The sequence below is a fragment of the Protopterus annectens genome, chromosome 6.part1 (genome assembly GCF_019279795.1).
Source record: "Protopterus annectens isolate FY-2018-M chromosome 6.part1, PAN1.0, whole genome shotgun sequence".
Lineage (NCBI taxonomy): Eukaryota > Metazoa > Chordata > Ceratodontiformes > Protopteridae > Protopterus > Protopterus annectens.
Window position 1 is genome coordinate 454305678 of NC_056738.1, and position 22331 is coordinate 454328008.

Genomic DNA, 22331 nt, shown 5'->3' on the forward strand with positions numbered 1-22331 from the left:
CGTTCTTTCTTCATGTGCCAGGATCTCAAATCCTGCCTCCTGGATCTTAGCAGAAGAAAATAATAAACAGAATGAATATGACTTTTCATAATTGTACCATAGTTTCCTAAGGCAGATAATACAAGTACAACATGTGCCTTGCAATTTAAATTATTTTATGCCTCTATAAATATATAATAATTTCTTCAAAAGATATGATAACAAGGCAATACCCATCTATGCATCCGTCCATCATAAAACCAATGCAATTACTGTGCGGTGTTATAGCTGGAGGAACAAAAGGCTGTACACTGTCTTGGATGCACTGTTTCTGAAAGATGTTTGTCTGTCACTGGTAGTTTTGCTCTAACAGCACAGTACATTACATAACGTATAAGGGAACTTCTTGATGACATTTAAACTGAATAAAATATATTGGAAACAAGTACAGCTGAAATACAGAATATCAGATTTTGATATTCAGACTTTGTACCCCAAATACTGGGAACAATATCAAGAAGCAGCTCTATCACATATTGGAATATATGGATGCAGGGATATACTATGTTTTGTTGTTTGACTGTCTTGAAAAAGGAAGAAAGAACTACAAATCATGGGGTAGACAGATACAATATCCCTTCAAGAAACAATTTCAGGTTTTGTGGATGGGCAGGCCTTTTGAGAATGACTAGGTTCATAGGTTAGTATTAGGCTAACTGCCCTTGAGAGCCATTGTAAGCCTAGCCAATTATCCCTTGTGAGACTCAAGCCCTGCATCTTGTGTTTGTAAGGCAAACACCTTAACCATTAGGCCACCTTCCCAACAGTGATTTGTGAACACATGGTACACAATCTGAGATGCTGTTAACATGATACCATACAGCTCCATTAGGACAAAAATGAAAAGGAATACGTCAAGGCCTGACTGAACACAGACTATCAATAAGACACCTTTGAGGTAGACCTGTCCTAAAACAGGCAGATAATTATGTGAGTGTAATCCACATTCCACTGATGTGTAGACTGAAAAAGTACTTCTACGACATCTGTGGAAATGAACTGCAATGCAACCAAGTTAAGGTGACATATTTTCTTCTAGCATAGACATCAATATGTTATCTAGACCTTTCACTATTTGTGCTGTTGACAAGGTCAGAGGTGCAGAAAACAAACACACTCTTGAAACAAAATGTCTTTGAAGTTATCTGTCACCAGTCATTTATTTAAAATCGGTTTGCTGTGCATGAGTCATGTAAAACATATACAGCCGGAATAGAAATGATGTTTTTACATGAATGCAATAGTTTTGCATTAAAAAGGATAAGAGCATATTCAGCGGTAAACAACCAGCAAAACAATGTGTGAATCTCGAGCTGCATCTAAACGCTATGCCAAGTGATCCAGCTTAGTCGCCTTATTACTGAGTGAACCTTATTGTTACAGAGTACATCTGAAAGCTAGTATCCACCTCTCTGTAAGTAGGTACTTCCACAGAAGACCCAAAAAACAAAGTGGAAAATGCATCAAATACCAATTACCAGAAAAATGCTATGCTGAAGTAAGTCCACAGTGAACAGGTACTAAAAAGAAGAAAGGCTAACAATTACTTCTGGGCACATAAGACAACAAAAGGTATGGGGGTTGTCTGCAGGTGAAGACAAATTGTAAGTTAATACAGTTGTGGATAACCCTTTATGACAGCTGATATTTGTTCATTACAAATTACTTAGATGAAGCCACTGGGAAAGTTGTATTCAGTATTTTATTCATATCTTAATAAAATATAAAATACCACAAAAACAGCGATCCCAAATACGTAAAAAACAAATTTATTGCACTTAGCGCCTCGGCTCAACAGCCTTCAGAGAGTAAAAAAGCATCTCAAAAACATAGCTTAAATATACATAAAATTAACACATCACACCCACTGCTAATTAAATAACATATTTCCATTCACATTCTTTATTTAACCCCAAAGGTTCCAAAGTGTTAAACTTCAGAATATACCAAGTCTCTTTCCTTCGGAGCTTGTTATTTAAAGTTACATTTTCACCCAAAGAGACTTCTACTTTTTCCAAGATACATCCACAGATATGTTCTAAATTTGAATTATGAAATTTAAAAAAGTGACTGCCCAAAGGGCTATCCATCTTAACATTTTTAATATCTCTCAGATGTTCTTGGAATTGTACTTTGGGCGGCCACGGTGGTGCAGTGGTTAGCATTGCCGCCTCACAGCAAGAGGTTCTCCGGTTCGATCCTCGGCTGGGGTGCCTTCTGTGCAGAGTCTGCATGTCCTCCCTGTGGTCGCGTGGGTTTCCTCCGGGTGCTCCGGTTTCCTCCCACATCCCAAAGACATGCTGCAGGTGGATTGGACACTCTACATTGGCCCTAGGTGTGCGTGTGAGTGTGCCTTCTGTGGAAGGTTGGGCGCCGGGCTGGCAACTCGACACCGTAAAACTCCACTGCCATTCAATGTGCGGACAAGGCGATCCGCTGTGGCGACCCCTAACCGGGAAAAAGCCGAAAGAAGAAGAAGAAGAAGAAGAAGTTCTTGGAATTGTACTTTAAAACTTCTGCTAGTTTCCCCAATGTAATATTTATTACAATCACATCTCAGGGCATATATAACTCCTTGCGTATTGCAATCAAAGTTATTTCTAACAGCAAAAGATTGTCCATTAATACACGTAAAACTCTGAACTATTTTTTACATATAGAACACTTATTACAGGGTATTGTACCCATTTTTTTTTATTGATATCTTTCTCTCTACAGGTCACCATGTTATGCTATAAGCTATTTTGCATGCATATAGTGAATGCTTGTTCATAGGTTCATAGGTAGGTACTAGGCTATCGGCCCAAAGGCCTAAGTAAGCCTAGCCAACAAGGTTCCCTGGCTTACGCCACCCAAGAAAGTTCATTTCCTGTGCCCCTGTCTAGCAGAGCCACAGAAGGGATCCTCAGGGTGTATTTCCTATTTCCCATTCACTCATCAAGATTTTTCTTGAAGAGTGCTAATGAGGATCATTGCTTGACATAGATGGGTAGCTTGTTCCAGAGTATAGGAAGTCTCTGGGACAGGAATCTATCCCTCCAGCATGTCCTGTTTATTGTGGTGACAAGGTTTAGTTCCCTAGAGCGTGTAGCTCGGAGGGATTGGGATTTCTTTAGGTGTAGCATGTCCAACAGCTCTGGGTTTAACATAGCTTTATATGTTAGGCAGAGATCTCCTCGGAGTAGGCGATATGCTACAGAATAAAGCTGGAGTTTTTTGAGACGGTCAGTATAGGGCATCTGTTTGAGGCCAGTAATCCTCTTTGTGAGGTACTTCTGTGGCCTTTCCAGCTACCGCAGATGTCTTGTGAGGTACATTCCAAAAGGGGCGTTGTACTCTATATTGGGTCTAATGAGTGTCGAGTAGAGGGGAACAATGACCTCTTTTTCCTGGATGAGAACCCTTTTGTGATGAGGTGTGCCACATAAAAGGACTTCCTGACTACTGTGACAATGTGATTATCAAAGGAGAGACTACTGTCCACCTGGTTCCCAAGGTTTCTTATCACACATTCGGCGTTAAGTAGACTGCTGTTTATGTGGTAGTTCATGGGTACAGAGTTTGCAATGCACTTTTTGGCATTGGGCTTGAGGCCATACCTCTGACACCAGGCATCTGTCTTAGTGAGGCCCTTCTGTAGGATGTCCACATCATTTGGGGACTCGACTATGACGCCTAGTTTGCAGATAAGCAGTTTAGTAATACTTCTTTATTGCACTGTCTATGGTGTGTCATTACCTGGTATTGCTTTAGTCCAGTTTATTCAAACTAGCATCTGTAGTGACATATACAAATCCTGACTAGCAGATATCATTCTATGCATATTTATGATAGTAAACACTGGTAAACCATAGCCCTTTGTAGTATAACTGTTCAGAAGCAAATGAGAACTAGACTGTGGCAGTACACATATACGCTGAGAGTTTAAATTATTTCCTGTTTGATCCTGTTGTATCACAGTCAGTAGTGTCACATAATCTAAGAAGGAATATGAATGTAGTTTACAACCTACCTTATCACCAGACCAGCAGCCATTTTGCCACAGGTTTAACGTGCATTATTGGGTAGGGATAGAAGAGTTCAGACTAGATTATTGACGCACACTGCATCAAAGTTTAAATGGCTGAAATGGCATAGATCAGAATCTTTAAAATTAAATCTCAGGTACACTTGGGATCTAATCCCCTGTGCCATCTCAATGTCTATTTCTTTAAATCTTGAGATCCCACACTTAGGAATGTAAAGCTCACATCCGCCAACCCATACCAGGATGTCTCCACAGCAGGAATGAGAAGTACACAAAGTGCAAAATCTCCATTTCCTTCTAGCTGCTGTTTTCCAAATGCACACTGATGGTAAGTTCCCGTGTTTGATGCCTAATGATCCAAGATCTTATTAGGTAAGCCTGCACTTATTACTTTACAAGCCGGGACTGCCATAGGAGTTGCTTCCTTTGATTAGGTAACAAAAGCCAGTGATTCATCCATATAATTTGTCAGTGCTACAGGGATAAGCAGGAGGGTATTCCAGAACATAATGGTCAGCAGCAATGGGGAATACCCAGGAAAAGGATTGGCAATCTGCCACAAAACATGAATTCATGAAGGAGTGTGAAAGGCAAAAACATCAGGAACCATGAGACCAGGTCTGTGTTCACTCCTGGGTCCACATCAAAGTCATCAAAATGCGCAGTAGGCACAATGGAACATGACTTCTCATATGCCTGGGTGACCCACTATGCTGAGGCATCAGTGTTCTGTTTGTGATTTGATAGGTGTCATACCAGTAGCAACTCTTGGGACCAAGAACTGAGGAAGATACCACCCCTTTCTAGTGGTATATTAGGCATGAACTTTACACTAGCACATAGAGTGGGCCTTTACACTAGCATATAGAGTGGGCCTTTGTCTTCTCTGGACATCACTCTCTCTCTCGAGTCCGAACTTACAATTAACAGATCATTCCCCTTTGCTTACCTCTGACCTGAATCTAGCTCATAAGCAACAGGTAAGACAGTATCCACAGGTGTTCCAGAGAGAATTCCTGACCTTTATTTATCCCTGTCACTAAACTGGACTTTAAAACTATTTTAGTGCAAGATGAGTGATGGCTAGAATTGCGTAGAGTACAGCCTCACAATTCAATCTGCTGTCAGTGGAGTCCTCTTTCACCCTGAAACCACTACAGAGTATACTTCCACTGGGTACATTTGAATTCCATACTGCTCTAGTCACGACTGTGAAACCCACTTATCCCACCCGTACGCCTGGGAGAGAAGTAGGCATTGTCTGTCTTACTGTTAAACAGAACCCTTCACCTTCACCACCAAATTTTCAGTGAATTCTAAGTCGGGGGATCAAGATTCCTGCTTTTTAGATGGAAAAGACATAAATCATCCTCCCTGGATAGCTTTCCCAGTGTAAACCCTCCTTTAATTTGATATTCTATTTTTTTTTAATTTTCTACAGACTGTTCTCTCTCTCGTGTCTTGTCCCCAGGAATGCATTTGAATGTACACTATGAAAAAGAAGGAGAGGAAGGAGCCATTGATCATTCCCATGGAAACAGTCACTGCATTAATGATACAGTGTCTGTTATTTTGAGGTAAACTGACACAAATTTATCTACTTCCAAGAAAGCAGACCACTTTCCCCTCTATACTGTCACTCCAAGCTGTACTCACTATTGTCCAGGATTATGAAAGTTGGATTTTACGTCATTATTTCTGCCAAGCATGACCACAGCATTTGGTCATTCTTCCTGCATATAAGAAGTCCAAAGCTATCAACAGGTTTGTTAAGAGAGTGTATTGCTCTGCCACATAAGCCCACATAAGCCTTGTAGCCACAAATGACTTATCTCACTTGTTCCAGTTCCAGCCATCTGCAGCAAAACAGGCCTGGAAGAAATGAGAAGAAAAGCATACCTCTCAACTTCCTAGCATAAGAAATCTGGAGAAAGCCTTAAATAATGGGGGGGGGGGGGGACCGAAAAATAGGGACAGGTCATAAATACTGCTCATAAACTTAGAATGTTGTTGGAATAACAGGTTTTGTGTTAGCTTGCATTTTTCTGAAGGACATGAAGTTTGAATCTCAAATGTATGTCATTATTTAGTGATTTAAATCTTCTGTAGTTTACCAGAAAAACACAAATTTTAAGAGGAGTTTTCCAAAAATATGAGGCAAAAATGTGGACATTCTGTGGAAATCTGGACAGCTGAGAGGTATGGAAGAACACTAACAAAGCTTTATCAGATAGGTATCTTGTGGCCTACTGCATAGCTGATGCCTCTAATGTCTTAACTAGGATGCCAGAGGTACAAGCCTAAAGAGAGGTTTCAATAAAACTTTTTTTCACGAAGAGTTTTACCAAGCAGTCCTAGGTGTTCCCTTTCATGGTGGAGTTTTTTTCAGAGAGACTTCTTAGGAGATTATCTGTTGTGAGAAGCATACAGAGCTGCCTGCCTTTTATTTCCCTTTACTATATCTGCTCAGGCTCACAAGAAAACAAAAAAGACTTCCGCACTATCATATTAAGCTAGCCACCTCTGGGAATAACTATGAAGACTATAGAGAGACCAGTTTCCCTGTCTGCCACAGTCTAGTTATGCATGCTGTCCGGGGGAAAATGCTCAGCACCCTCCATATTGTCTTCATCTTGCCAGCAAGACACACTAAAGGAGTTATTAACACAGTCTCAATCTCTCTTGGGAAAATAGGCCATGGGATTACTGCCTATAGTGTGGTGGGGAACAGATTATTACCTTGAAAGCTGTGGGGGGGTACTCGACTAATTCTGTGAGTCAACAACCTAAGTCCCTTTACGCATACTAGGCTTGTCATAGTTACTCTATAGTGCCTCATATTGTTGCTGCTAGAGACTGTGGATGGTGTTACTGAAAATGAAATAATCTACTAGTATGTTAGTGCATATGAACCAAGTATTCATTTCAGGTCTTTGCTTTAAGGGAGCACCATTGTCCAGAGAAAGTGATGCTATTTGCCCTTTACTTTGCTACCAAAATGCTGAACAACCATGATAACAGAGATACTAAAGGAGATGGGGGGGGGGGGTTCTGATTTTCCTGTACTTGTATCACTGATTAACAGTGCCTCAACTGGAGTCTCTGTTTTTTTTTTTCCTCTTATATGGACATTGCCACGACTGTAGTTACTGGATTCTGGGAGTTATTAACAGCAGGAAGTACTCCTGTTCCAACTTCTCCCTTCTTTCACAGGAGCAAATCTGAACACTTGTATGTCATTCCTTCCACTTCAGAAGGTGTTAGAAATCAAGGAGTTGTCCTCCTATGTGCAATGATGCATCTCAGAAGTGGGTCTTGACATGCACTCAGTTGCACCAACGTGGGGTTAAGGGCAGTAAAAGTGTTCACTCACCTTTTGAGTCACCATCATACAATGGAAATGCAGTTAGACAGATTGTTGCCAGTGGGTATAATGTAATCATCCTCTATTGCATATGCGCCTGGTGTCAAATACATGACACAGATTTTGGAGTAGATGATTTCCCCCAAACAGGAAATGTGGTTTCCTTACATTCTGTTAGCACTAACACAGTCCATAATGACAGATGTATTGCTGGCAGGGAGGGGAGCCACTTTTATAACTGATCTGATACAGGGTATCTGGGATTACTTCAAGGGGTGTTAATATATAAACCTCATGGTGCTGAGAGTGACTTTGCTGGCCCTGCAAGTCGTAGAGGTATTGATTAAGCTTGAATCCCTTCTTGTGAGGCAGGACAACCAAATGATGCTCCAAGAAATTAAAATATATGTCGTCATCTACAACTACCTCTCCTCTGATGGACACTAATTAGACTTTGATAGAGACAGACAGAGAGTCTGTCACACATTCCACTACATTAGGCCTAGTGGACAGTGTGTGTCACAGCAACATCTTTCTTCTAGAACCATGATCTAGAACAGACAGCATATGGACTGCCTGCTAGAGTTAAGTCACTCAAGATATCATTTTATTCATGATCATGGAAAACACAGTACTTCCTAGATTCTACTCTTCCAGTAATGTGGAAGGAGGGAAGGAGGGGGGAAGTGACACATTCTACCTACAGAAGAGTAAGAGGTCAAATGCAATGCTTTCTTATTTCTAAAGGACTAACACACGCTAAACAAATATTTCCACTAGGAATGTGTTTGTGACAGGAATATTTGCAGCAGATGCTTGGCCCACTCAGCACACCTTTGTAAAACACTACAGTTAGGTGCTTCAGTGCTCCAGCTTTCATTCATCTGAGCAGCTATTCTTCTTCTTTTCGATTTCCTGACTCCTGATTCTTGGAACATGTTATGCGGGTGTTACTTGGGCTTCTTCATATGTTCCATCTAGTATATGATGGACCCTTAAAGTAAGCTATACCAGATATGTGTGAGTAGTCACCATCTGATGCACATTGCTGGATTCCTAAATGGAAAGTTTGTGGCACATTAAATGAGTAGTGTATGGAACATCTGAAGTAACCTGCTGAAGTACTATGTGGTAAGTATGAGAGAGATGTTCTTCATACTGATCCCTGCTGCAGTATCCTTAGCTATATGGGTTATATCCTGCCAATGATATAACATCCAGCCAGCTTCCAAAGCATCAGGGCACCTTTCACATGCCCAAACTATCAAGCTGAGATGATTAAAAGACAAGTGTGGTTGTGAAGCCCTTTAGAGTATTACTGCCACTGAAGAGTACCCTGTTCTGAGGCTTTTGAGGATCAATGGTCGGCTTGTGCTTTTCTTTGCTGGGAAGATATGTTCCCTTTGTGGAAAAAAATCTTCCATTTTATTAAATGTTGTTGATGTTTTATTATTTTCTTCTTGAGGAAAGTTATTTTAAAGCTAGGAGTGTTGTTATTTAATGGATTGCCTCAAGACTAACGTACTTTTAAAAGGAGCTCTCATTTTTTTTTCTCAGTTTAAAAGTAGTGTAAACTGACTTGAAACATATTTTCTGTGGAGAAACTGTGTTTATTTTTCCATTGCAGGGCTGTCATTGTGCTTTAAAGTGCTTTTTACTGTATTTTTTTCTGTTAAAAAAGTATCTTTTGTGGACTGGTGGTTTTAATGGCATTTGCTGTTTGTCTTCCCCAGGAAAGAAGCACCATTTTTGGCCATGGAACAGACTACAAGTCCCATGATTAGTCCTTCTTCCAGCTACAAAAAGAAAAAAGTAAAACAAACAGCCTTTTCCACCACAGCAGGCTAGCAAGTTGCCTCAGCCACAGGTGGGTGACTCTGCTGTAGCCATACGTTGTACCTCAGACCACTCATCATTTACCCCAGATCCCTCTGGTATAGCACCTACAGCCATTGTAGACTGGGATTTAACAGCATCCTCTGCAGCTGTTGGAGTCCCTCTGTGGTCAAGGGTGAGCCACGTTTATCAGTCCTGAGAGAGAAGGAGCATGGAAGGGTTCCCTGTTCCGTTAGAATGTTGTGCCCATCCCTGGGGAAGCTTCTGCTGCCATTAGTCACACGGCTGGCCCCATTTTTCCTATTAAAAAAAAAAAAAAACAGAAAAACAAGCATGTATCTACTCTTCCTCAAATTTCTGTGGATACAAGTAGTTCACTGGGACTGGCTGAAGGTTTAATTCAAGCTATTGATCCTTCTTGTAAAGTAGTTTCTGGTATAAAAAAAAAAAAAAAAAAATGGCATTCTTCTTTTCCTGAAGAGATTGAAGATTCTGAATCTGAATTGGAAGATGCATGGACAAATTCAGGGTTTTGTCCACAGATTTCTGATTCAGACTCGGAGAAAAACTCAATTTCTGATTCTCCTTGTGGGGGTTTCTCATTCTCTTAGACTATTATTAGAATGTCCCAGTGTTTTCAGTGAGAGAACGTTGAGATTTCTGTCACTCAGAAAATACTATGAGTTATTACAGAAGACTTTTCTAGAACATGCACCAATTCCTCCTTTTCTATCTGCTTTACAGGATGTGTGTCTTACTGGCTTCAATAGTTAGCCAGCTGTCTCTAAAGAGGCAGACAGAATGCATAACGTTCCTCAGACTTTTACATTTTACACACTATTCCTAAATCTAATCCAGCAGCTATAACCTTAGTTGAATCCACTGCTGTTAGGCACTTAGTTAATTTCAATCCTATTCTTTCTAATAAGGATGGGAAATTTACTGATAAGTATGGGAACAAAGCATATAGTTTTGCAACTTTGATTTTCAGCATTTTGAATTGTCAGATTCATATGTTAAAGTTTGTTCTAAAAATTGTGAAAGTATGGGGAATGTTTTATGTATGTGTATGACATTGTTGATATTTCTTCCAGGGCTAAGGCCACTGGTACTGTTTTAAGGAAGTTTGCTTGGCTGCATTCTCAGACGTTAAATAAAAAACAGTGGACCTCGCCGCACAGTAGAAAAAGGATTTAATTAAGTGCTTTTCATCTGTTCTAGTTAACAAACTTCTTCAGATACCATACACACAAATTCAAACATTTTAAATAGCATACTCAAGTATTCATGTGACTGTAAAACCAATCAAGCAGCACAATAAATAAATCAGTTACTTGGTAACCTCTAGAAACTAAGCTGCATCAGCACAAAAAATAGCATCAAAGACTACACTTGTTTAAATACACTAGTAACAAGACATGTATTTATATTTTTTGTTTGTGTCTTTCGACTTTTCCCGGTTAGGGGTCGCCACAGCGGATCTCCGGTCCACTAATGATTGGTAGTTGATTTTTACGTGCCGAGTTACCAGCCCTGACGCACAACCTTCAATGAAGGTATGCCCATTCATGCATGTCTCCATGCCGAAGACGCTCTAGTTGAGAATTGAAGTGGACAGCTTCTTACTGTGAGGCGACAACGCTACCGCAGCACCACAACAAGACATGTATTTATATATACACATAAAAATCTACTTATAAACCATAAAATAACCTATCTTCTCAAACTTTTAAGGTTGAGAAGACAACTGATAGCACACATATCATTAATACCTGGATAGTTGTGGGCATTTAAAAGCAGTTGCCAATATAACTCTAGTTCTTCCAATCTTAATGATATTGGTCTCCCTCTACTATCCATTTGTATCTGATCTATTACTTTAAATTTAAAAGTACGCCCGCCTGATAGTGAAGAATGCTTTGCCAGGGCATTGTCAACCTTATGTCTATCTATAGCGTACAAATGTTCGTAAATACGTTCATGGAGTTTATGTTCCATTTTACCTATGTAAAAGCCAAACAATTTTGACAATTAGCTAACTAGACAACATACTTTGAGTTGCATGTAAATTTGTTTTTTAAAAAATAAGTTTTGTCCTTGACTTCAAAGATTTTTCCTATATCTATGTACTTACAATATCTACAGATTCCGCATCTTACCATAACTGGGTGTTTGGATGCAGTTGTTTTCTTAGTTTCTAACAAATTTTTAAGGTCACCACCCCTTCTGTAAACTATCTTTGTTTTATGGTGGCCGGTGGACCGAGCAGCCCGAGTAGCCCGAGTATGTTTACTTAATGATATGTGTGCTATCACTTGTCCTCACACCATCCTTCAGATCCCACCAGGTGCGCTCACACTCCACCTCCCCGACGGGATGGGTGAGATGGGCTGGCGGTGTGCCCCCCATGTGGCCCTCACTTTCATTGCGCCATGGGGTCTCCTGCCCACCCTCGAACTCGTGCACCTGTTAGACTCCTTGGTCCATGTTTTAAGATGGGACGGGTGGGTCACTGACATCTGCGGTTGGGCCGCACTGAGGGCAGTCTGGCCCAGTCAACAGTCCCGCCGGGAGCCGGGGGCCCCCCCCTCTTAAAAGGTTGAGAAGATAGGTTATTTTATTGTTTATAAGTAGATTTTTATGTGTATATATATAAATACGTCTTGTTACTAGTGTATTTAAACAAGTGTAGTTTTTGATGCTATTTTTTGTGCTGATGCAGCTTTAAGAGCCTTTCTAGAGGTTACCAAGTAACTGATTTATTTATTGTGCTGCTTGATTGTTTTTTACAGCCACATGAATACTTGAGTATACTATTTAAAAGGTTTGAATTTGTGTGTATGGTATCTGAAGAAGTTTGTTAACTAGAACAGATGAAAAGCGCTTAAGCGAGGTCCACTGGTTTTTATTTACTTTCTACAGTTTGTTTTGTGTTTTTTCACCAGTTGCATTCTCAGAAGTCCCCAGATGATGTTAAAAATGAGATTTTAAATTCTCCCTTGGATAGAGATTTAGTGTTTGGCAACTCTGCTGCAGAGGTGATTAAAAAGTGAGATGAAAAGGGCAAGCTGATCTAGGGAATCTCTAAGATTTTTCAACCTTCCTTTGCCAAATTGTCCAAGAGATTTACTTTCTCCTCATCAAGTTTTGGCAAAAAAAAAAATAAACAGTTTAAACAGAATTTAGGTAAACAGACATGTAAGAAGAAAGAGGTTCCTAAAAGAAGTCTCAAACATCTCAAAACCAATGTCACTCCAACAAGTTTGAATGACTGTTCAAGTGACCTTGTGACCCCCCTCCCACCTTGGCCACGTTTCTCTTCCAGAAAGTCTGAATCTCCATTTTTCTCTTTGACAACATATTGTTTCAGACAAATGGGTTCTGAAAATCATTCATCAAGGTTATAGACGGTAGCAGGAGAAAATTCCTCCTTTCCAGTGGGGTCATTCCTCATCCTGCAGATCAGACTCTTTTGTTTCCATCTGTTCTTCATCACATGCTGCCCCAAGGAGTGATAAAACCAGTTCCTCCTCCCCAGGTGGGTAAGGGATTGTATTCAAGGATATTCCTAGTGCCAAAGAAAGATAATTCTTGGAGACCAGTTCTGGGTCTTTCTTTCCTAAACCTGTTTGAGATAGTGTCCAGTTTCAAAATGTTGTCACTGTTAACACTAGACTTAAAAGATGCTTATCATCACATCCCTAGTCATTCAAACATCAGGCATTTCTTAAGGTTTTGTATGCCTGGATCACATTATTAGTTCTTTGTCTTACCCTTTGGACTATCCACTGCACCAAGATTGTTCACAAAGTGTCTAACTCTGATTATAGTTCATTGCAGGCTACAGGGTAAAGGGTATCCTCATTTTTCCATATTTAGATGTCTTGCTTATCTTTGGAAAGTGTTTTTCAAAGAAATTTCTTGCACAAATTGGGATTCCAAAAAAAACATTCAAAAGTCATTCTTGACCTCACTCACACAGAATTATATTCCTCGGATGACAATTTCACACCTCCGTTCAAAGAGGCTTTTTTCCACAGGAAAAAATAAATGTTTATATAGTTCTATTTCTAAGGTTTTCCTCTCTGATTTTGGTCACTGCAAGGAAATACCTCAGAATTTTGAGTCTCGTGGCATCTATTTTTCTCATGATATCCCTGGCAAGACTCCACATAAGAAAGATACAGTAGTATCTGAAATCTCTTTGGTCCAAGCATAAGATTTAATTTGTTAATCTGACAATTTCATAACTAATTACATAACTAATTTACAATTACCCGTCTATGCTAATCCAGTATAATTAAAGCTGGAAACCAAAGCGATGCAAGTGTGTCCTGCCTGCCCATGAGTATTTGGTTCCCTATTATATGATCGAAGATGCATTATTTCAAATACGTCTTAATCGAACTTGAAAGCACAAAACGGCAAAATACAGAAATGGCATATAAGTAAATTCTTTCCCTGGGAAAGAAATCACTTGGCCTTCTTTGTTATTTTGCCATTTTTGTCACTGTAGTGCGATCTTGGAGTTAATATATTTAAGTAGGGGGGTGTGAGGGACGAAGCCCCCCCCCCCCACACTTTATGTAATGTTTTAAAGTTTAGTTTTTTTTCTTTTTTGGAACAGCGTTTTTTTTCCCTGGGAAAAAAAAAATCGCTGTTCTAAGTGTTCGGGATTGTAAGCTTTCACTTACATGGGGTCAATAAATCAGCGTTCACTTTTTTACACGTTCGCTGATTTCATATAGACTCGAATATTCACACAGTAAACATGACTCAGTACTTTTACTCTTCTGTGTTTGGAAGCAAGTTTTAAAAACATTTCATTTATAAATGGGTGCGAAATTACCTTTTATTTATTTATTTTTTAATTAAAAAGTGTTTGCATGCACAAAGATGCACACGAACTTTTATATACAAAAACAGATGGTCGATTCACACCTTTATACATAATCTTTAATGGTGTTATATGAACAACTTAAGTATGAATACTAACAAAACTTACGTAGGGCTTTTTGAGACTCCAGTGATTCCTTCATAGATTACAATTGTTGATACTATTTTAAATTTGGTACTATACTCTAAAGATTTGGGGAAATAATTGGAGATAATTACATTTTTAACCATAATCCCTCTTTCTTAGTAAAATGTAATATGGAGTTATCCTCCTAAAATATAGAAATTTCACTTCCAAATAAAGTAGGATCTTACCTTTGTTACATAAATTCTTAGTGAGGCCCATATTAGACTTTTGCGATTGCAACAAAACTCATCTGGTACAGATAGAAACATATAAATGTATATTCCTTATAAAATTCATGATATAAAACAATTAAACAATGGTAACTTAAGATATTGTCCCTAACCTTCATTAGACGTTACCTAATAAGGGGTAAATTTCATAAAATCTTTCATGCAGTAAGGAATACTGTTATCTTGGAACTCTGTCTCATAAATTTGTATACTCCATAAAGAGGAAATGAAAATGTGGTACCTATTCTGTTAGTGCTTTATTATTCCTTTCTAATAATACTTGACAGAGATTACAAACTTTTCTCAAGATGGCAAGATACTCTGACAATCCAAATATTTCAAAAAGTAACCAAACAGTTGTATGTGTACTAAGAAATTTTTATTATCCCATCTAATTCATAATCCACTTGTACAGTGGTGTACAAGATTTTCAGCTATAAAACTACAAAATTACTGTTGATGTACACTGAATGAATTATAAAGTATATTCCTAAGTACTGTGCAAAAAAATCATCAATGATTTTCTGAGTACTATGTGAGAGGTCTGAGATATATTGGTTTGTTATTGTGGAAAAGTATAGCATGTTGCTGGGGTTCTTTGTGTTAATTGTAAGGAATATTCCTAATATCCAGTGCAGAAAGTTTAAGATATGCTGATTTGCTATTGTGGAGGAAGTCTGATATATATTGCTGGGTTACTTTGTAGAAAGACTGAAATATGTCACCAGAGTATTTAAATGAAAGTTTTGAGGAGTCATGCTGGAATACTGTATGCCATATTTGATTTACATTTCAGGAATAATGTAGAATACTTTCAGTTTGTTACTGTGTCCTTCATAGAGAGTTTGAGGAATAGTAGTGGAGTGCTTTGAGGGAGGCTTGAGGTATGCTGCTGAAATGCTATATGGAAAGCTAAATATACTTTCTAAAACTATAGGAAGTTTAGAGTGTTGTTGTGTCTTTCGGAGTGTATTAACCTGAAATGCTATAAATCTTATTGACTGATTGTGTAAAAAGATATATTGATTGGGGGGGGGGGGGGCTGCTGTGTAGAAGTTTATGGTATTTAGCCATAAAAGAATAATTCAGTCTTACAAAGCCTAATTATTTTATGGGACAAGCTTGTGTGGTCATTAACTCACCTATGACCCCTTTAAGTCTTCAGAGTTTTGGCCAGAAGTAGACCACAAGTGCTCACTTCTGCCACTTCCAAGTAGATGGCTGTTTCAAACCTCCCAGTACTTTATATCAGCCTCAGACCACCACTGATACATAATCATCAGGACCTTACACTACTTCTCTCTTAAAGCAGAGGCTGGGTTTCTAGCTTGTGAGATAATTTTTGTTTTCTGAAAATCTAAATGCAGTCTGCCAAAACTGACAGATTATGAATACACCTAGATTATTTTATTGATTACTTTCCTTATCTTTACTTAGAAACATTCAGTCTGTAAATGTGTACTGAAAAAAAATCAATACAGTTGACCAATGCAGCCACTGTTTAGCCAGATAAAATCCTGTCAATAAGCTCTCCAGCAAAGGATCAGAAAATTTTGATTTTGATATTTGCATACTATTGTCACTGAAAATGTCTGGAGGAATGATTAAGTTTAAGCCAATGTTTAAAACTGGAGGTATTTATTTTATGAACATCTAATTATTTTTATTGATTCTCCCAACAAGTCCTTTTTCCACACTGTTTTAGTAGATTATTCAGTTTTCTCCATTCCAAGTCATATTCATTCACTAAACTCTCATCAAAAAGCAGAAATTATTTATATAATGATAAACTAATGCATTATATACTAGGAGAAAAGCTTAGGGTTAAGAATAGTCAGTGACAGAAATAAATCAATGGCCAGATTTAGACACTGATATTAAACAAAGTTTGCTTTTGATCCGTTTATTCTGAGTCACTTCATGAGATACTAACACAGAAGGTAGGCCAGATTCAGTAGTAAAGTTGTTGTGTCTTTCGGCTTTTCCCGGTTAGGGGTTGCCACAGCAAAAGGATCACTTACCTTCATCATTATTTCATCTGCTTTTCCATGAGCAGTGGCATCAGGTTTTATGATTGCAACTGTGTATGGTTTGCTGGAAAGACCTGGAATATGAAACAACAATGTCAGCCTTCTGGGAAAAAATGAGTAAAATATCAATCTTTGCATTCGTGTCTCAGGTGTCACAACTTAGTTGTGCAAGAACAATAAGTGAGAACGAATGGGCCTTAAGTTAAGTCTAATCACAGGCATAGCTCTTTTTGTAATTATGATGACCCAGAGTCTAATGTCAGTCCATTTGCCCCATTAGGAAGCAGCTATACAAACCCCTTAATGTGCATAATATATGTTCTCGCAAACATGCTTAGAGGAGGTGTGTCACATCTCTTGTAAGCTCGTAATCAAATTCAGAGAAATACTTACATTCCTGCAAGAGGTTCTCCCGTTTGATTCTCGGCTGGAGTGCGGGGAGAGCCTTCTGTGTGGAGTTTTCATGTCCTCCCCGCGGTTGGGTGGGCGTTCGAAAGACATGCGTAAATGGGTGTGCCTTCGTTGAAGGTTGAACGTCGAGCTGGCACCTCGGCGTTCGTGAAAATCTACTGCCAATCATTAGCAGACCGGAGTTCCACTGTGGCGACCCCTAACCGGGAAAAGCCGAAAGACAACAACAACTTACATTCCTCCTGGGCTCTTTCTGAAGTTATGTAGTTAGTCTAAAAGCTCCATTGTTAAGTCAGCTGCTAACAGCTGAGCATTAACGGTAGGTAAAAGCATGGAAGCCTTACCTCTACTTTCAAAAAAGCTTGCTTTCTTATCAATATTTTACCAGAATAAGAGAAAAACAAGAAAATATTATAATGACTGTTTGCCTCCTGAGTCAGAAATATATACATGCACAGCCTCACCTTTACAGAATCATTACAGAGGAGGGCCTCCAGCTTCTGTAGGGCCACCCCCATACTCTAACTCATACCACACTTCCCCCAAGGGAAAAAGTTGCACTGTTATGTACTCAGTCTTCTCACCTTGCTGATCCTCCTATCAACTTTCAACTTTTATTGGACTTAGGGTATTGTCATCACAATCAGAAATTCAACCACTGGATCCTTAGAATAACTCTAACATATTACCCTATTTTGTCAGAAATCTAAAGTCAACATTAATTAAATGGTAATCCAGTTTGAATAAGTAACACTGGCTTGTTAGGAGTACATAACATTAATTTTCTAATTAGATATACTGTGCTCTGATTTATGTATGGTACAAATTAATACCAAAAACTAATATCAGGATACTTACAAGAAAAAGAAGTTATGTCTTACCATAATGTTCCATCTGTATTGTTGATCCTCGTTCAGTCATTACTTATGGGTATCAGTTCTGAGCTCGGAACCGAGCCGGCCATTTTCCAAGCTCGCGTCAGCTTCAAACTCTCGAGTTAAACTCTTACCCACAATTCCCCTCTCCCTGTTACCTCAGATTGAGTTTGCAAGTTAAAAAAGGTAGAGGCTACCTCTGGTCAAATAACCTAAGAGAACTGGATGGTGAGATCCACTAGAAACCACAGGAGGGGGAAGGAGGGAGGGTTGTAATGACTGAACGAGGATCAACAATACAGATTGAACGTTATGGTAAGATATAACTTCTTTATCTGATATTGTTAATCCTCGTTCATTCCTTACGTATGGGACAGAGTCCCCAGCTACCTCTATTCCTGGGAGGCTCTCATGGAAGGACATTCCTGAGCACCATAGAACCGAAAGATGCTCTTCCCCTGGAAGCCAAATCCAATTTGTAATGATTGATGAAGGTTTGAGGTGTAGCCCAAGTCGCAGCTGCACAGATGTCATGTAAAGAAGCTCTGGCATGGAAGGCAGCAGAAGTTGCCACCAATCTTGTTGAATGAGCTTTCATGGTAGTAGGCAACGAGATATTACGTTGTGTGTAAATAAAGGTCACACAGTCCTTCAACCATCTAGCTAATATGACCTTAGCAACAGCCGATCCTGATCTAGGTCCAGAAAAGGCCAAAAATAACTGGTCAGATTTACGAAAGGGTTTAGTCCTGTTTAGGTAAAAATGGATTTGCCTGTGTATATCAAGGGTATGTAGGCAATACTCTCCTTTGTTTGAATGGTTGGGAAAGAAAACTGGAAATTCAATGGCTTGATTAATAGACATTTCAGAGATCACTTTAGGCAGAAATGACGGATTAGTTCTCAGAGACACTCTATCTCTATGAAAAATCAAGTATGGACTCTTGATATATAAAGCTTGAAGTTCAGAAATACATCTGGCAGAAGTAATAGTGACCAAAACAAGGTTTTCCATGACAAATACTTGAGGTCGCAAGAAGAGGCTGGTTCAAAAGGTGCCATTGTCAGAGCTTGTAGAACAAATGATAAATCCCATGGTTGAATAGGTTCTCTAAAAGGTGGCTTCAGATGATTCACACCTTTTATGAAGGTCTTGCACAATTTATGGGACATAAGAGAGGAATCTTGGACACCCTCATGAAAATTAGAAATTGAAGCCAAATGAACTCTAATGGTAGAGGCTGATAGACCTGACTGAAACAAGTCAACCAGATAGTCTAGCATTATCGACACTTGTGCTGAAAAGGGGTCTACTTGTTTATCTTTCAGCCAACAGGTAAATCTTTTCCACTTGCTCAGATAAGTAATTCTAGTGGAGGACTTATGAGAAGCAATGAGAATATCACGTACTGGTAAAGAAAGATCATTCTGCCTGGCAATCAAGGGAATTGGAGTAGCCAAGCTGTTAGCTTTAGGCTGTTCAGGTTGGGATGAATCAGGTTCTGTGGGTGTGAGATCAACTCCGGGATTGGATGGAGGATCCATGGTTGATCTAGTAGGTGAGGCCAAAGGAATGGGAACCAAATCTGTCGTGGCCAATATGGTGCTATGAGGATTACCTTGCTCTTCAATGGCCGGGCTTTCTTCAGAAACTGGGGAATAAGAGGAAAGGGCAGAAATGCGTAGAGAAGACCCGAGGGCCAATTGTGGACTAGAGAGTCCCTGAGTGACTGTCCCGGAGGGAGAATCAGGGCAAAGTAGTTGCTGCATTTGTATTTGGCCAGGGATCCAAAGAGGTTGCAGCAAGGGCAGCCCCAGCGGTGGAAGATCTCTGCCGCTATCAAGGATTCAGGGACCACTCATGAGGTTGCAGAATGCACCTGCTGAGTCTGTCTGCTATCACGTTGGAACTCCAGGGAATGTGCGTTGCTAGAAGAAAATGGTTGGTAGCCATCACCCATTGCCATATCCTCATGGCTTCTCGACAAAGGGGATAAGATTTGGTTCCACCTTGCTTGTTGCTGTACCGGACCACCGCCATGTTTTCTGATTGAATCGCAATTGTTCCAGACAGCAGCAGGGGATGGAATGCTTGCAAGGCCAGATGCACTGCCCTCAGCTCTAGAACATTTATATGCAGATGGGCCTCCGGTTGGGACCAAGTGCCTTGGACAGTCTGTCCCTGACATAGCCCCCCCACCCCATCAGGGAGGTGTCCTTGGTCACTGTGGCCTTGGGTTGCTGGGGGGAAAGGGGTGAGACCATTGAGAGAGATTGTGTGTCATCCACCAATTTAAATCCTGTTTGCACCTGTGGGTTACTCGAATCATGGCTGAAAGAGTATGCTGAAAAGGATACCATCGGGTGAGCAGTAGCCATTGTAGAAGCCTCATGTGAAACTTGGCCAGGGGAACCATTGTGATGGAGGCTGCCATGGAACCCAACAGCTGTAGAACCAAGTGAGCCATTGATTTTTCCTTTGAAAGGATTGGAATTAGTTGTTGCTTTAGCCTTAAAATTCTGTGCTCTGGAATAGCCGCTCTGCAGTTTTTTGTGTCCAAGATAACCCCTATGGGGAAAACAATGGAAAAGGGGATTCCTGAGGGAATATGTCCTGAGGCCCTTGCACCCGGTGTCCGCTAGGTGCGACTTGTGAAACCAGTGTACCAGAGGAGGGCGGAGGTATAGACAGTCCAGTATCGCCAGCAGCAGCGAAAGCCTTCTCCATCAGTTGGAAGGCTGGTCCACCCGGAGAGGAGTGTATGTCGAGGATAGGGGGCACTACTCCCCTAAGTAGCTCAGCCTGCTGACTCGGAGTCCCTGGATGGCTGTGGAGCAGCAAGCCATGCGTATCACAGCTGACATCCTGGATTGTAGCAAAACTTTCCTGCCACAAAGGCAACTGTGGTTCCTTAGTGAGATCCATAAAGGGAACCACAGAAGGGGAAGACTGTACTATATCCATGGACTTCAAAGGCAATGAAGGAGGAGAATAAGAAGGTGTCTTTGGAGATGGGTGATCACCTCCCAAGGAAGGATAGTTCCTGGGAGGTGGAATACCTCTGGCCAAGAATGCCTGGTCCACAAGACGCAACACATCATGTTCAGAAAGAGTTCTAGTGGATCTCACTGAGACTGATGGAGAAACAGGCCTGTCCACAAAAGATGGAGACCATTGGTAGTTGGAAGAGCATATCTTTTGAAGACGCCGGAACAGATAGTTCAACTGAATGGGCTGGGACTGGTAAATTTGATCAGAGTGTTAAGAAAATGAATTCAAATGTGCAGACCCGTTCAAGAAAGAATCAAGGGAAGTTAACTTTTTTTCACAAAAATCAAAAGTAAGAATTTTTGATGCTTCCCATTCTCTGAGTTCAGCTTGTACTGATGGCAATACATTTATTCATGATTTGGACAAAAATGTGAGTTCAATGGATTTTTTTTGTTAATGACATTTATGGTGAGGGTGTTTTTTCCACTCGTTGTGACAATTTCAGTGTTGTTAACCTTTCCACTGTTATCTTGTCCAGGGAATTTTGTAATGTTTTATGTAAAGGTACTAAATTTATACCTACTAAACTGCCCACGTTAGCAGATGTAATTTTGGATATTAGAAGGTTTGTCCACAAATTGAATCTGAAGGTTTATTTTTCTGAACGCAATTTAAATGTGGGTGTGGGTACTTAAAAAGGTATTGTGGAAGAAGAATATGATGAACTGCTTAACCTGAGTATTTATGATATTCCCGATGAATTGACCTTTGAAAATGAAAATGAAAATGTTTTTGATGATGGTAATATCTCAGATGGGGGAATGTTTGGGGTGGGCTATGCACGTTTAGATTTGCCTTGTTTCTCTAATGATAGTACCTTTTTGCCTCCGAAATGTTCGACAGCCATTAATGTTTTTGAACATGTGGTATGTGCAAGCATTGAAAGAGAATATGTAGAATTTTGTAGAAAAGAGAGGTTATTCAATCTTTCTAAAAATGAACGGTTTGCCTTGAAGGAATTTAGAACCAAATTAGACAAAGTGACAGTGAGACCCGCTGATAAAGGAGGCAATTGAGTAGTCATGGACAATATGAAATATGACAATATTGTTGAAGAGTTGCTTAGAGAAGACGTGTATAGGAAATTGAACCATAAACCACTAAGACAGTATACAAATGAACTTGTTGAACTGCTTGAGAGAGGGGAAAGACTTGGATTTGTTTCGAGCAGTGATGTTAAAAAATTACTGACGAGGGAACCAAGGCATCCCTATATCTATGCAATTCCAAAAATTCATAAAAATATGGTAAATCCTCCAGGGAGACCCATCATCTCAGGGGTTGGTTCTTATATTGAAAGAACCAACAAATTTCTTGATTTTCATTTCAAAGGTTATTTACCCAGGGTGATCTCCCATGTTAAAAATACCCAGGATGTGTGTGGGGCCTTGCGGGGGATGACATGGGACAAAGAATTATATTGGGCTATAGTAAATGTTTCTTC

General features: G+C 39.8%; 1 protein-coding gene across 1 annotated transcript in view; it reads right to left on the minus strand.

Annotated features, from left to right (window-relative positions):
* LOC122805622 (thioredoxin domain-containing protein 6-like) overlaps positions 1-22331 on the minus strand; it is a 563041-nt gene that overhangs the window by 283409 nt on the left and 257301 nt on the right. Inside the window, exons 8-9 of the mRNA XM_044075878.1 lie at positions 16541-16623; positions 1-45 (exon numbers count right to left, since the gene is read on the minus strand). The exon at positions 1-45 is cut by the window's left edge and continues 48 nt beyond it. Coding sequence (XP_043931813.1) covers positions 1-45; positions 16541-16623 — 128 coding nt within the window. The remainder of the gene's footprint in view (positions 46-16540; positions 16624-22331) is intronic.